This window comes from Rhinolophus ferrumequinum, chromosome 4 (assembly GCF_004115265.2).
Source record: "Rhinolophus ferrumequinum isolate MPI-CBG mRhiFer1 chromosome 4, mRhiFer1_v1.p, whole genome shotgun sequence".
NCBI classification, from domain to species: Eukaryota; Metazoa; Chordata; class Mammalia; order Chiroptera; family Rhinolophidae; genus Rhinolophus; species Rhinolophus ferrumequinum.
Genome location: NC_046287.1, coordinates 72,471,862 through 72,488,045, shown reverse-complemented (window position 1 = coordinate 72,488,045; position 16,184 = coordinate 72,471,862). Strand labels below are relative to the sequence as shown.

The 16,184-nt window shown below is 34.1% G+C and overlaps 1 protein-coding gene across 1 annotated transcript in view; it reads right to left on the bottom strand.

The window, feature by feature from the left end:
- Window positions 1-16,184, bottom strand: part of ZDHHC2 (zinc finger DHHC-type palmitoyltransferase 2) — a 59,365-nt gene that overhangs the window by 12,783 nt on the left and 30,398 nt on the right. Inside the window, exons 6-11 of the mRNA XM_033104452.1 lie at window positions 13,130-13,199; window positions 12,341-12,373; window positions 7,749-7,869; window positions 5,430-5,562; window positions 1,718-1,844; window positions 1,327-1,419 (exon numbers count right to left, since the gene is read on the bottom strand). Of these exons, the coding sequence (XP_032960343.1) occupies window positions 1,327-1,419; window positions 1,718-1,844; window positions 5,430-5,562; window positions 7,749-7,869; window positions 12,341-12,373; window positions 13,130-13,199 (577 nt within the window). The remainder of the gene's footprint in view (window positions 1-1,326; window positions 1,420-1,717; window positions 1,845-5,429; window positions 5,563-7,748; window positions 7,870-12,340; window positions 12,374-13,129; window positions 13,200-16,184) is intronic.

Here is a 16,184-nt window from a genome sequence, read left to right as displayed (position 1 = left end):
ACAAAAAAACATTGAAACAAAGGTACAAAAACATTACTTGAAAACTTAAATTTCATATAAGCTTGAAAACATGTTCTAAATAACTTATTAAAACTAGATTTTTCTGCACCAAGGTGTAAGAAAAACCATTAACATTTAGCTCTGTGGAATTTTCAAGCCAAAACTCACAGGGCATGACCCAGTAAGACTCTGGTGCCTTTGAATATCCCTGTGAAACACATCAAATGGCTTGCTCATCAATTGATAAGAGTCTGGTCTGTACATCGCTCACTCTGGGATGGGGTGGCAAATAAGTTTCATTTCTGACAATTTAAAACAATTTGAAATGGCTGCCAGGGTGTCACTGCCTTGAGAAACATTCTGGGGTCACGCCAGGACCCACAGGGGAAGATAGTACTGTGATCAATAAGACATACGCACTAGATGGAAGGAATGTAGCCAGAGGTGCTGTATACATGTCTTTCTGGCAAATAAGAAACTCCCTAACATTTAGCAAGAATGCTATTATGGTTATGTTTTTGCTATTGGCTTTCACTCAAAAGTAAAAGTGTGGTCATGTTCAAATAACTGTGTTTTAAAGATAAAAAGATTAGTGTTTCAAACTTGAACATTCATATATGTATAGCATTTTAAAAGTTTAAGTAGGTTTGCCTTTTGCCAGTTAGTAGCAAATTTCTCGTCTTCCTCAAATTCTTGATAGGCAGGAAAGAAACAAACTTAAAGCAGGGGCAAAAGTCTCTAGACCATAAATTTCTAAGAACCCTCCCTTCTCTTTCCAAGGAAATGATTCAGATAATGCTTAGAGGTCTTTATAGAGCACCAAGAATATGGTGCACACTACTAATGGAACTGTCAAGTGGGTGTCTCGGGGCTCCATCTGATCCCCAAAGGCCTTATCTAGGGAAGTTTTCTCATCTCTGTAACAGTTACCACAGAGAGGAAGGACCTAGAGAGTCAAAGGGAAAGCTGACATTGTTTGCTCATCTGATCACGAGGAGAGCTAACATGGACTCATATATATTTTTTCTTTGAAGCACTACATTTTAAGAAACCATAATATATTTCAATCAACCAAAATGTATAGTGAATTAACACCTGTTTACCTATCACCCAGATTAATAACGGAATTCTACAAGTATAATTGAAGCTCCCTATGGACCCATCCCCAGTTATACTTTCCTTCTTTCCTCATTCTAAGTGGGAACCATTGCAGTAAATTATCTTACGTTCTTGAAATTTTTTTTTCAAAGAAACATATAACCAAAGGATACATGAGGATAAAATATGTTATTCGAAAGTAAAACAGAAGGAAAAAAATGGAATTACTTTTTAGATGTTGAATTCAGTCCTGCAGGAGTAGATGGTTGTTCAGGATCCTGGTTAACAAGGCAAGTTGGAAAGGAGCAGCCATCACCTAGACTATAATTAAAATCAAAACGTACAATTGAGCGATTAAAAAAGACAACAGAGTGACACTCTGTTAGAGTGCTGATGTCTGCGAGCAGGACATAATTATACTATGGACAAAACATGTGACTCACACACTGGTTTCAATACAATATGTTTAGGGAGATGAGATAATGGATTTCCACATTGATGTAATCATGAGTCGTAAAATCATACTTTTAAAAAGAGGAGTTCCTATGCAGAATTATAGAGTTCTTTTATTGGATTACTTTCATTCCTTTAAAACCTGAAAATTTTCACAACAAAGTACCTTGAAAAAATGGGTAGCAACCAGTACTTCTTCTCATCACCAAAAACTTGTCGCATGTTTTTACTGAAACCCAAGCTGAATCCATTCTTATCTGTTCCGTGTCGAAATACTGGACTTCTAAATGCCTCTATAAAAGATAATAGAGCAATCACATGAGTAAAGTATGTATCAGCTAGTAACCCCTATATTTAGCAGTGATTGAATTAAACAAAGGAACTTGAAAATCAGTGGCTAGCCCCCTGTGAGTACTTATGTGCCTACCAACAGCTCTGCAATATAGATTGTTTATTTTGTTTTAAAATAATCATAAAATACAATTACATTTATTTTAATTTTTAAGTAGCTTTTTAATTATAATAGCAGCACATGTGCATTGTAAAAAGTTAGAAACTATAAACAGGCAAAAACTTTACATCTTCTAGCTTTTGATAGATGGGTGGATGGATTGATGGATGATGGATATAGATATATACAAATCTATATAGTTTTTTAACCACAATGAGACTATACATACATTCTACAACCTGCTTTTTACAGTCAATAAGTCCCATTTTCCAATTTCATTAAAATTTTATCTCATCAATCATACTTTTTCCAAGCTAACCAATAAATGGACTTTACAGCTGGTGTGTCCAAACCAGGATGCAGTGCTGCAGCCCCGCACACTGTATGTTATGCCCACTCTGCGTGAGGAAGCCGAGGTTCAGAGAGGCTGTGGGACGTGCCCAACATCACCCAACAAATACATGTCAGAATGGAAGTTCCTTCAGAATGCTGCATTTTCCTCTTACACCATGCTGAGATGCAAAAATCTAAAATTTTATATGTGGAATATGAATAAACATAGAAGTATAATGAGTTTTGTCCATTATAAAAACAAAAACAAACAACTCTAACTAGTCCATTAAAGGTACTATGAAAAATGTGGCAATTTGCAAGATCCTCAGCATTTGTCACCCTAGGTTACATAACTTTATATAAAACATATTTATAATTAGAGGACCATATTGTCCAGAGTATTACATGTGCAATCTAGAAGTTCTAGAATTTAAAAGTTTCTAGAAACACTTCATTTATTTTTGATGAATTATAATTTAATTGTCCAACATATAATTTGAAATAAGACACTTTATTTAGAAATTCCTTTATTATACCAATTTTCACCCTAATAGTATCTGCTGTAATAAGATTTTAGCTGAATATTAAAAATTAACATTCACTGACTATATACTATTATTAATCTTCACTGACAATAATGGAATCTCACAGTTTGAAGTATCCTTTGAGAGCATAAGGATTTATAAGTTCTGGTTATATTCCCAAACTCTTAACTTTAGTCTAGAAGACTCTACTTAACAGAGTGAGTCCCGCTTACTTGTTAAACTTCATGGTGTATTTTTTGTTCTTTAGCTTTCTGTGCTCCAGCCATGTGGATAGTGTCTCAAACATTTCTAGCTCTTATAGGGTTTTTTAAAAATATGAGGTGAAATTCACAGAACACAAAATTAGCCACTTTAAAATGAACAATTCAGTGGCATTTAGCACATTCACAATTTTGTGCAACTACCACCTATATCAAGTTCCAAAATATTTTCATGACCCCCAAAGAAACCCTATAAACTCATTAAACAGTCACATGATATAACATGTTTCGTTACTTCATTCCTTTTTATGGCTAAATAATATTCTATTGTATAGATATACCACATTTTCTCTATCCGTTCATCCTTTGATGGGCATTTGGGTTGTTTTCAACTTTTGACTATTAAGAATAGTACTGCTGTGAACGTTGATGTACATCTGTTGAGTTACTGCTTTCAATTCTTTTGGGTACGTACTTAAGAGCAGAATTGCTGGGTCATATGGGAATTCTATATTTAACTTTTTGAAGAACTGCCAAACTGTTTTCACAGTGGCTGCACCATTTTATATTCCCACCAGCAATGTGTGAAGGTTTCAATTTCTCCACATCCTCAACATTTGTTTTCTGTTTTTTGCTTTTTTTTTTTACAGCCATCCTAGTGGGTATGAAGTGGTACCTCACCATGGTTTTGATTTGTATTTCCCTAATGACAATGCTATTGAGCATGTTTTTATGTGCTTGTTGGCCATTTGTATATTTTCTTTAGAGAAATGTTTATTTAAATGTCTAGTCAAATCCTTTGCCAAGTTTTAAATTGGACTGTTTGTCTTTTTGTCGTTGAGTTGTAAGAGTTACTTATATATATGGATACTAGGCCCTTATCAGGTATGTGATTTACAAATATTACTCTCATTCTGTAGGCTATCTTTTTACTTTTTCGATAATGTCCTTTGACACACAAATTTTTAAATTTTGATAGTGCCCAATTTATTGTCTTTTGTTGCTCATGCTTTTGGTGTTGTATCTAAGAATTAATTGCCTTTTCTGAGATCCTGAAGATTTATCCTTATGTTTTCTTCTAAGACTGTTATAATTTTAGCTCTTCCATTTAGGTCATTGAACCATTTTGAGTTCATTTTTGTATATTATATGAGGTAGGAGTTCAATCTCATTCTTTTACATGTATATATCCAGTTGTCCCAATACCACTTGTTAAAGATGCTATTCTTTCCCCGTTGAATGGTCTTAGTACTCTTATCGAAAATAAAATGGCCAAAGATGTTTAAGTTTAGTTCTGGACTCTCAATTGGTCCATATCTTTATTCTTATGCCAGTACGACACTGTTTTGATCACTATAGATTTGTAGTAAGTTTTGAAAAGAGTAAGAATTAAAAAAATTTTTTTAATGGATATTGTTTTTGCTATTTGGGGCCCTTGGAATTCCATATGAATTTGAGGATCAGCTTATCTATTTCTGCAAAACAAGGCCATTGAAATTATAATAGGAGTTGTATTGAATCTAAAAATCACTTTGGGTATTAGTATTGCTATCTTAACAATATTAAGTTTTTAATCCATGAACATGGGAAGTCTCACCATTTACTCAGTTCTTCTTTAATGTCTTTCAGCAATGTTTTATAGCTTCACTATACTAGTGTTGCTCTGCCTTGGTTAAATTTATTGTTAGGTATTTTACTATTCTGGATACTTTTGTAATTGGAATTGTTTTCTTAATTTTCTTCTTGGAGGGTTCCTTGCTGGTGAATAGAAATACAACTGATTTTTTGCATATTGATCTTGTGTCACGAAACTTTGTAGATGTTATTTATTAGCTCTAATTGCTTTTATTGTGGATTCTTTAAGGTTTTCTATATGTAAGATCATCTGCCTGAGATGTTCTGGCTCTTTCTATGACTGACATCTTAGGTTAAATATGTTTTATTTTGGTGAGCTATTCCCTGATCACTCTATCTAAGTAAGTTCCCTTCTACCATCTCCAGCCTTTGATTCATACCTCAGCATCCTGTTTGTTTCTGTTAAAGCTCTTTTAAATTGTGTTTTGTAATTACTGTTACATTTGATCCCTGATTTTCTGTGCCCCTCACTAGGCTGTTTTGTCCTTTAATCACCACTGAATATACAAAATGCTTCACATACAATGGACAGTCAATAAATATATGGAATGAGTGAATTTATTTATGTCTAAGTCACATACCACAAAACAACATGGGAAATAAGAATGCTTTTTACCACTTCAGGACAGATTGTCATTTAATAATATGGCAATTTTTGATGAGTAACTATTTATGTATTTAAAGTTCTGTTAACTACAACAATTGGATACTCACCTAATGTAGATTTATTTTTGCTGACTAGCCAACAATGATAGCCAAACAGAGAAGACAAGCTGACAGAAAACATAGCTGCAGCAAAGAATAAAAACATAATATGGAACTTGGCTTGAGTATCAGGTAGACCATTCTATAAAGAAAGGAAAAAAATAACATGTTTTGTCAAAGGGATTAAGTATTCCCCTACTAAGATTTCTTTTTTTGCTTAAAATGTTTCTTAAATTTAGATATGGAGAAAGGTACATGGCTTTATGTAAAAACTTTGAGAAAAAACATATAGCATCATATTAAAATATATGTTTACTGGAGTATGAATATATATGGAAAAAATATTTAAATTTGGGATATTTATTTTGTTTTGCATAACCAAATGATAGAAAAATTATGGCAGTATGGTAGTATGTGTGTAAACTATACCAGTAGAAAGCAAGATTAAAGAAAGTATAAAATATACTTCTGAAGTTACTACCTGAATATGTTTTAACATAATACAGATTTATAAATATTTAAATAGTTTTATTACAATGCCAGAAAATAAATGTTAATTGGCACAATTTAGCTACTATACTTATTGATGTTTTACATTACTACAAACACCAGCACAAGTACAAGAACACATAAAACAACACATCCACAATAATGATTCAAGCTATTTTAAATAATAGCAACACAAAAAAGATCAACGCTGGAGCATAACATCTGTCTAAAATAAATCTTACAATATCCATGAGATAAAATAGGCCAACTAAAAGCAAAACTAGTTTGACTCTCATTATATGTATTGTCCGAAGAGACCTGGACTTGCTCTAGAATGCAGGCTTAGGGCTATGGACACTTAAGGAAGGACCAGAGTGGTTAAGAGGCTTCCCCTTCTGATAGACGAGCATACTGTTTCAGTACCCTGTCATACCTATCAGATTGACACAGGTCACAAGATTTCACTGATAGCTTTTGACAGCAGAGTCCTCACAGTGAAAACTCTGGTCATTCCTTTACAAACATATTTCTGATTGGAACTAAAACCATCCACAGGAATGAGGAACAGTGGGGTGCCATCCTCTCAGACATTCATTAGGGATCATTCTTCAAGCTGGACAACGGAAGTACACGTGAATGCTAGGAGCATATCCATGTACCTGTGTATTCCTAGTGCTTACAATGTACCTGGCACAGGGTAGGCATTCAATAAATCTTTAGTTTTGAATGTGGTTCAAATCTCACATAAACGATCTAGCAATTCAGAAAGTCTTACCATAGTAATGAATAATTGTATGAAAATAATAAAGCAATCCTAGCAGATAGTAACTGTTTTTTACTATCATTTGGTATTCATAGGAGTATCTTTGGATATTTAAAATACTCAATTTGTTTTGCTCGCGTTTAAAATAAATAGTGCAGAAAAAAATGAGCTATCTAAAAAGCTATCTAAAGCCTAATCAAGCCATGCTTAATAAAAATTTGGGACATTAAATAGACATAATAGTTTAAAAAATAATCTTTTTACACATCAAGAAAACACTTCTATTTTTAAATACTAAAAATAAATTCTTATACAGTTCATTCTTGTTATTGGCAGTGGTTGTGTTCTGTAAAGTTGCCACTGAACACTGAATTTGTGAATACTGAACCATTTCTGCTAGGGAAAATACAGGGTTAGGTTCCTGTGAGCTTCTGGTCACAGCATTTTTGTCAAATGATCAATATGTAACCTTGTGTTCTGTGTGTTTCTGCTTAAAGACACCTTATTTAATATGTATTGTTGATTCACTAACAGAGAACTCGTGCCCAACATCGCTACAACATGCCTGCAGGAAGCTTATCTAACACATGTATTCTCCATAAAGCACATCACAGTCTTCTTTTGCTCAGAAACACCAGACAGTACTTCAGCACTATGCTTGAAGACCGTACTAAACAGTGAAATCACCAATGAAAAGCACAGAAATGCAAAAAAACATGGCATTAAATAGACTGAAAAGCACACTTGTTTAACAGTACAAAGAGTTGAAACAAAAGGCAAAGCGTAGCCTTGTTTGATCTCAACTGGGAGTGTGCACATGGGGCAACTCAAACTTTTAGCCAGTCTGTGCATGTTCTGCAAATGACCACGAAAGCTCTGAGAGTACTGATTTGGGGGGTGACAGATAAATTTTAACAAGTTGGTGAATTCACAGATACAGAATCTGCAAATAATGAGGACTGACTATATCTAAATGAGCTCTATTCTATAAAATTAGTGACTGAAATAGTTCACAAAAGAAAATCTATGTTATATATTTTTGTATACTAAAATAGTTCACCAAGGTAATGACTTACTGTCCAAAATTTGATAAAATACTGTAAGTCTGTAGCAGCAATAAAAAGGCAGTACAGCAGAGAATAAGCCAAGAAAAGGAGGAAAAATTTATAATTTGAAAATCCGACACAGTTGTTCACCCTGTTAACAAAACAAAAACAACATTTCCATTAGTTTTACATTTTCAACCCAGGTATACATAAGCTCAACCTTAACCCAGTGTTTTGTTTCCTATCATTTGATATGTATTGGCATTTCCTTCACTGTAATTCATAAGATTTCTTTACATATACAAACATCAAAAACCAATTTTACTAAAAAGGAATTTCTGTGTTAAGATTTTTAAAATATGTTATATAATATTGCTTTACTCAATCATGAACTTATATAACTGTGCAGTCGACACAGGTTTGAACTGCACAGGTCCACTTACGTTTGTTTTTTTGTTTGTTTGTTTGTTTTTTGCTTGTAACCTTTCTCCTCTTCTTATTTATTTTTCTTTCTGAATCTTTTAGAGAATAAATTTCTTTAAAAATACTAGATCACCCCACCACATACATTTAGTAGAATTCAGGACTTCTTGGCCATAATGATTCGAGTTAATATCAGTCAGATCATGTTTAAATTATGTTAATGCAAACCAGTGAGAATCTATTTCTAATTCTTGATTTGCTGATTGGATAAGCCAGTTCTAAGCTCTGTCTCTGCCTCTTTTGTCTTTATTTGCCAATTTCCTGGAGGAAAATTATATTTCTTTGTTATATTACTTTTTTTAGTATTTTATTTTTAATTACAGTTAACATTCAATATTATTTTATATTAGTCTCAGGTGTACAGCATAGTGGTTAGACATTTATATAATTTATGAAGTTACTAGTCTAGTACCCATCTGCCACTATACATAGATATTACAATATTATTGACTATATTCCCTATGCTGTACTTTACATCCCTGTGACTATTCTGTAACTACCAATTTGTACTTCTTAACCCCTTCACCTTTTCTCATCCAGCCCTCCCCAACCTCCCTCCCATCTGGCAACCATCAGTTTGTTCTCTGTATCTATGAGTTTGTTTCTGTTTGTGTGTTCATTTATTCTGTCCTTCAGATTCCACATACGAGTGAGATCATGGTATTTGTCTTTTTCTGACTTAGCATAATACCTTCTAGGTCAGGGGTGTCCAAACTACGGCCCGCGGGCCAACTGCGGCCTGCAATCCGTTTTTTATTGGCCTGCAGCAAATTCCAAAAATATATTTAGTTTACTTAAATAAACCAGGTGAGGCAATACGTACTTCACCTCGAGTGAGTGGCCCGGCTGTTTGTGTATTTTACCGTATTTGGCCCTTGGTGAAAAACGTTGAAAAAAGTTTGGACACCCCTGCTGTATCTAAGTCAATCTATGTTGTCACAAGTGGTAAGATTTCATTTTTTTTTTAATATGTATACTTGGATTGTTTTCAATAAACATACGGTCAGCCATCTGTTTTCCTGAGTTTCATATCTGTGGATTCGACAAATACTATTTTGTACACTTAAAATGTTGTTAAGAGGGTAGATCTCATTTATATGTTTTTACCATAATAGAAAAGTTTAAAAATTTAAAAAGTTTTAAAGGCAAACATTTACTTGCTTTATGAATAAACTGGAAATTTAGGAGGAAAAAGAAAGATAAATATTTGTATTTTCTACCTCAAATAATAGTCAAATAAGGCAAAGGGAATAATAGTATTAGATTTAATAATTTTAGAACTTAAATAGTATATAACAAGTAAATTCATAAAGAAGCCCAAAATTGTGGGTGCACATTGTATGAAAACAAATGTATTTGTCAGAGATTCCAGGGTGAGTGCAAACCAATTACTGAGATTGTCTTTTATGACATCTGAATGAAATAATGTCAAGAAATAATATTGCAAAAGTCCCGTAAAGCCTACTCTAGCTGTTTTTTTTGTTTGTTTTTTTTTTTTCTCAAAGGACACAGGATATTCCCTTAGCTAACTAGTGTTGGTTTCAAGAGGGGAGGATGGGTAGACAAAGGCTGGGGTACTGTGAGGCTGGACAAAGTGAATGAGTACAATGACTCTTTTATGGACGAGGGGAAAATGAGAAGGCGTAGGAAAGACTGTTTCTCTTCCTACCGAAATGCAAGCAGCAGCTTTTATATTAAATGATAAGTAGCATTTTTATAGAAAGTAAAATGATATTAATCATAGATTTTCTAACATCTAATTTAGGTTACTTTAACTTCTACTTAAGAGCATGATGTAATTTGCCACATCAGAGCCAGGAAACACAGGAGAAAGTCAGTAAATAAAGACCAGGTATTTTAGAGTTTGATATGTATTTCACACGTAAGTAAATATAATAATATTCATTTAATATTTAAATTTAATATTAATATTTATTTTTATTGTGGACTAGAAATAATACTGGTACCTTTTCTTTTTTCACTTTTGAATTTAGAACCACACTGTGTGTAATCTACAAACTTTATCTCAAATTTTAATTTGAAATTTCAAAATAAATAAGATGGCTGCTCCATTCATCTGGCAGCAGGTGAATATTAGGCCCTCGCAAGCAAACCCTTCACACATTGACCCGACTACTGCTTCCTGTAAGGGAGCGTCGGGAGCTGAGATGGTGGCTGGGAGAGTGGCGGCAGCAGGGGAGGCAACACTGGAGAGGAACAATTTCAGAGAAGTTGAAAGGTATTAGTCAGGTCATTCAACTTCTTCCACATCGCCACTTAAGGGTGAGAGTGATGACAGGTAAGTATACAGGTATGCAATCTGAACCCACTTTTAAAAACGCTCGAGTCTTAGAGCTGTTCCCCTTCACTTATTTGATAAGGTCTGTCAAAATTTGAAAGATTGTCAAATTGTGCTGTAAGTTTCTTACAAAGCCAAATTAATTGCAGGTTTAGAAAGAATGCTAGCATAGTAAATTATTATTTTCTACTTTTGTAATCCTGTGAGTATAGCAAAGGCGATGGATGGCAAGCTTTATAGGTGTGTACTAGTTTGGGATTAATCTTGATTGTTTCCACTTTTCCATTCCTTATCATCACAATCCCTGATAACTTTAAGTTAGAAAAATCAGGTCAACTCTAGTAACCTGATTTCTTTACCATTCTGCTAAATTGTATCTAGAATACACCATTATCCAGAAAGAAGGGTGTCTTAGTATGGGCTCCCCCAAAGCAGACCCTGAGAAAAGAACTTATATATAGTTTATTCAAAACAAGGAGGGGAGAAAATCCAAAAAAGCTTGTGTTCTTAACGAGTCCCTCACTGGTTGAGGGTGGCTTCTTGAAGCATTAATACGCTGGCCCTTCTGAACTGCCAGGCTTAGGAGCTGAACAAACCTCCCCAGGGAAAGAACACTCTCAGATAGAGAAGCAAAGAAACAGGTGGGGAGCTGTCAACAGGCAAGGGAACCATCTACTGCAGGTGCAGTGAACTCACAGGTAGGTCAAGGGGATATGGATGGGGCACTGACAGCATCTGCAGCTGGAAGGTCAACAGAGGAATTAAGGGGGATTAAGATGATTTATAATGGAAGATATGGGGGGACAATTACTTGCTGAGAATGAAAACAAAATGAATGAAAGAATAAGGAAAGCAAAAGAATGAATACAATGAAAATTAATACAAAGGGAGATCTTTGAGATCTTTATTGAGATCTTTGTTTGAAAAGAACATTGTTCTCATAGGAGTTAAAGAGCCATAACTTGCTAAAGAAGAAAATCTAGGCGGAGAGAAGGAAGGGGTATCTTAGAGAAGGATATAGAATATTGTAAACCTGACATTCCCCTATTGTTTCCTGCAGCTAAGATAACCATTCCTTCTATGTATAGGTTTCAACTTATACCTAGTGTAGATTTGTGGGCACGTCAACCTTTCTCAAATGCCACCTGTGAAAGAAGATAAAGCTTGTGGAATAATCATGCTTAATATCCAAATCCAACCTAGCTGGCAACCTCAGTATGATTGACAAAGGTATGTCCACACTGGGATAAAAAATTATAGGGAATAGTAGAAAAAAATCAATCTTCATTAGTTAATTAGATTTTATAAATAATCATCTATTAACTCCCCTAATTTCATGACTTAGAAATATATTTTTTTAAATAGTAGTAAATTTTAACTGGAAACTCTTGTTTAAACATATGTGTGTATTTGCATATTTGCTATTCTACTCCTTAATGCCAAGTTTTATGTAAAACAAATTGTTAAAACTTTAGATGAATCAATTATTACGAACTTCAGTGAGGTATTATGTATGATTTATATGTACATTTTGGTATAATTTCTGGAGTTTATTTTAGAATCTCTATATTTCTGCATGTGCATATAAAGAACACCATTTGTTCTAAGCAAATATGATAAATTAACTTTTAGTTGTTAAGCTACTGGTTTTATAATTATTTCATAGAAATTATCCTTTAGGTTCTTTTGAGCTACATAAGCAAATACCAGCAATTAAATCTGAAAGTACCTCCTAGATCAGCTAAGGCAAGATTTCATTTATAAAAAGATTTAAAGAGATAAATCCATTTTTTTCAGGTGTAAGGGACAAAAACTTGTCTAAGTACAGAGGCATACTCACCATGGGCAATGATGATCCATCTTCAAAATACATCTAAAAAGAAAACATACACACACGAAATTCAAAACACCTCATAAAAATGTAATCACATTAAATTATAAAAAAAGAAATATGAATTTTATTTCAAAAGAGTTGTGGCAAGTAAAATACTGCAAAATTATTTACTTATCTGAAAATTGAATAAAAGCAAAAGTCCTCATCTAAAAATAAACACTATAACCAATTCCAGTTATGATACAATAATAGAACTTTAAATTCAACCTACACTGCTTTAACATGCAAATCAAATAATTCATTTTCTAAAAACAATGTGATATGTTAATACAGAACTATTTTATGCTAAAGAAAGTACAAAATGTGAAATGTGAACAGATTTACTGAAAGTCTGGATAAAACTTTTCCTTTAATGTCAATCCTTAAGCCAAGTGGTTATACTAAGTATATGATAACATCTGACTTTCATGAAGTCAGTTGAATTATCTTTATAAAAATGGGAAAGCGTCACAGAAGAAGTACTTAGTAAATCGAACTAGGCAAGTCTGAGCTGCTAAATATCACGCACTTCCTTCGTGTCAGCAAGAATGGGGCGGGGGAAGGGACAACTGATTGTGACCCTAAGCAACACTCGTATTAATGGAAGTGATTGTTCCACTTATATTTCCTAAATAAAGATCTGTGAAGCATGAATAAGGAGAAAAGAAAGTAATCTAGAAAACAGTGAGAAAAGAAACCAATTAAGTAAAAAGACCACGAGCATGTAGACATTTTGGAAGTAAAAAATTTTCTTACTTATCGCAGACGGAACAGTGATGGCAGCGGTCTGGTTTTATAAGTTGGCATCTGTCACAATAACGGATTGCTAGGAACAGAAAGCTCCACTTAGCTTTGGATTTAACAGTGAATTGAACATGCACTTAAATGGCTTTTACCATCAAACCAAATCTAAATTCTAAAAAGCATACCGAATTTAAATTTGGTAAAATTGAGATATTCGACTCTGTTTAAATACCAAAATGGAATGACTTGCCTACAGCCTCAGTTCCCTGGAAAGGTTTCCCAAGAATAGAGGATCTTTTGGGGAAATTTTTCTAAGGCATCCTCAATTGTCAGTTGTTATAGTAAGGCTCACGATGGGTGTAAACATGTCCATTTCTACCGAACTAAACACAATGTCTCCCTCAAGTAAATCAATTATTTCCTGTACCCTGCCAGGATGACTAGGTGAGGCTATAACCACATTTTAGAAATTTGTGAATGAACTCTATACGTTGCTTAAATTGGGAACAATCTCACACTGTCTCTGTTGGAAATATAAGGTTTGAAGTGAGTATTAGAAGAAGTACTTCCAATAGATCATTTTAATTATCGTAATTGAAGTCCTGATCCTTTCTTCTCTAATACTTAAACCAAAGACAGTTATGGATGACTGGTTTCAAAAGGCTATTTCAGTCCACAGGCATCTTAGAGGATGCAGGCAGGCTACTAAAATTATAAGAAAGCAGTTATTAAGTGGGCAGCCCAGTAGGATCAGTATGACCAAACTAATGAATTTAAAATTTGGAAAAAAATACTTGCAATAAATAATTACCAAGGTTATGTTGGCTAATGTTATAATCTCTGAAAAAGGAAGCACTTGCTATAAACTCAGAATAACATGAGCTTTTTCTTAGACAGCAAGGCCTAGATGGAGTTGTTTTCAATACTGAAAAAAAGTTCTTAATCATCCCCTCCCAACTCTCCTTTCCAGGAATTGCAGAGACGAATGGCACAGCCTTGCTGCTCATCTCCTGAGGGACAAAGTCCCACAGGTGCAGTTTCATTGATGCTATAAGGTCTCACTGGCTCATGCAAAGTATTCAAGTGTAGGGCAGTGTTGGCCAGAGAAATCGAATGTGAGTCACATGTGAACTTTTAAATTCTCTAGGAGCTACACTGAAAAAGAAAAGGGGGGGGGAATTAATTTTAATAATTATTTTATCTAATATAGCCAAAATATTATTTTAAGATATGATCAATATAAAAATATTAACAACATATTTTATATATTTTTTTCATACCAGGCCTTTGACACCAGCTATGTATTTTACACTTACAGCCACATTTTAAGTGCTCAGTAGCCACAAGGGATTAGCAGCTCTGTAATATAATGGATAGCACTGACTAAAGTTACATTTCCTGGTGATGTTTGGTAGGCAGTGCTAGATTCTCATCAGATATCTCATTAGATATCATTAGAGTGATTATCTCTACTTTAGAGTACACTGGGGAAAAACATCTTTCAAATCATCTACATATTGTTAGGTCTCTGAATGTTAGAGACCTTGACTTAATATTAGGTCTCTGAATGTTAGGTCTCAGAGACCTTGATTTACAGATAAAGCCATGTCTGCAAGAAAACAACAAAATATCTGTTGGCCTGCACCTGCAGACAGAGCCAAACTTGCAATAACAGAAAATGCCACAAAACAGTTACTGGTTTGCAGGCAGTCAACATTTTCTGTTCAAACAATGCAACCCTGTCAGCACAGCCGCTATAAAACCCTCCTCAGGCCTTCCTTTGGGGCTGTAAGTCTCCTTTAGACATGCAGCCTGGGCTGTAGCCATCTTTTGCTCAGCCTGATAAACCTGTCTCTTAACAATAAAAACTTTCTTAACTTGCCTGACCATATGCGTTCCTTTACCGGCCGACCCATCACATATCACATTGTGTGTTCACCACCCAAAGTCAGTTCTCCTTCCATCACTATATATTTGATCCCCAAATCTTTCAAATCAAAGTAGGCAGTAACTCACAGGAAATCAAAACAATGTAGAAATAAGCTTTTATCATCTTTTAGAAACAGAAATGTAGTCTTTTAATTAAAAAAAAACACTCTGTATGCCATATTTCATTCAATTAAAGTCATCCCAGTGTAATTAAAAATGAACCATCTCATTATCATTTAAAAACTCCTAACAGTCAAGAGGAATTTTATTTCAACTGTCTTGCTTGAATTTTTTGAGAATTTATTCATATATTACTTAGATAATATAAAACTGTTTTGGTAAATGTTGAAAAGAGAATGTTATCAACATCTGCATACAATGATAAACTAATTATATCACCTCTAATTCTGTGTTTCCCTGAAAATAAGACTTAGCCGGACAATCAGCTCTAATGCGTCTTTTGGAGCAAAAATTAATATAAGTATAATAAGACTGGGTATAATATAATACAGAATATAATATAATGTAAAATAAAATACATTTACATAGTATAATACTCGGTCTTATTTTACTATAAGACTGGTGTAATATAATACCAGGTCTTAAATTAATTTTTGCTCCAAAAGATGCATTAGAGCTGATTGTCCGGCTAGGTCTTATTTTCGGGGAAACACAATTGTCCTAGTCAAAAACTACAAAATTTTTTTGTAGGCAAATATCAAGGGCAAGAGAGCATCAACAGTCCTCATTAATAAAAATAAATAATAATATAATAAAGTTTGGAGAGCCCTGTAAGAAAGCAGAAGATAGGTGGATTAGGAGAAAGCACAGGACAAACAGAAGTGAGATAAGAGTCTTAACACCCCTGCCTCACTACCCCCACCAGCCAACTCTGTATATGGTTGAATTTGTACTCTGTGTACAGCAGTCAGTTTAACCCAGGCAGCTGGTATTTTTCTCCAGGGTTTGGAGGAAGTATTGTGGATTTAAAATGAATGGTAAAATCCTAAATTATATTACCACCCACACTCTATAAAGTATAAAGTAGTTGAACAACAACAGAACCTTTCAGTTGCTTCAGTCTACAGACTTTCCCTGGGGGAAGAAGGAAGTTATCGGTTGAACACAAGGTTCACAG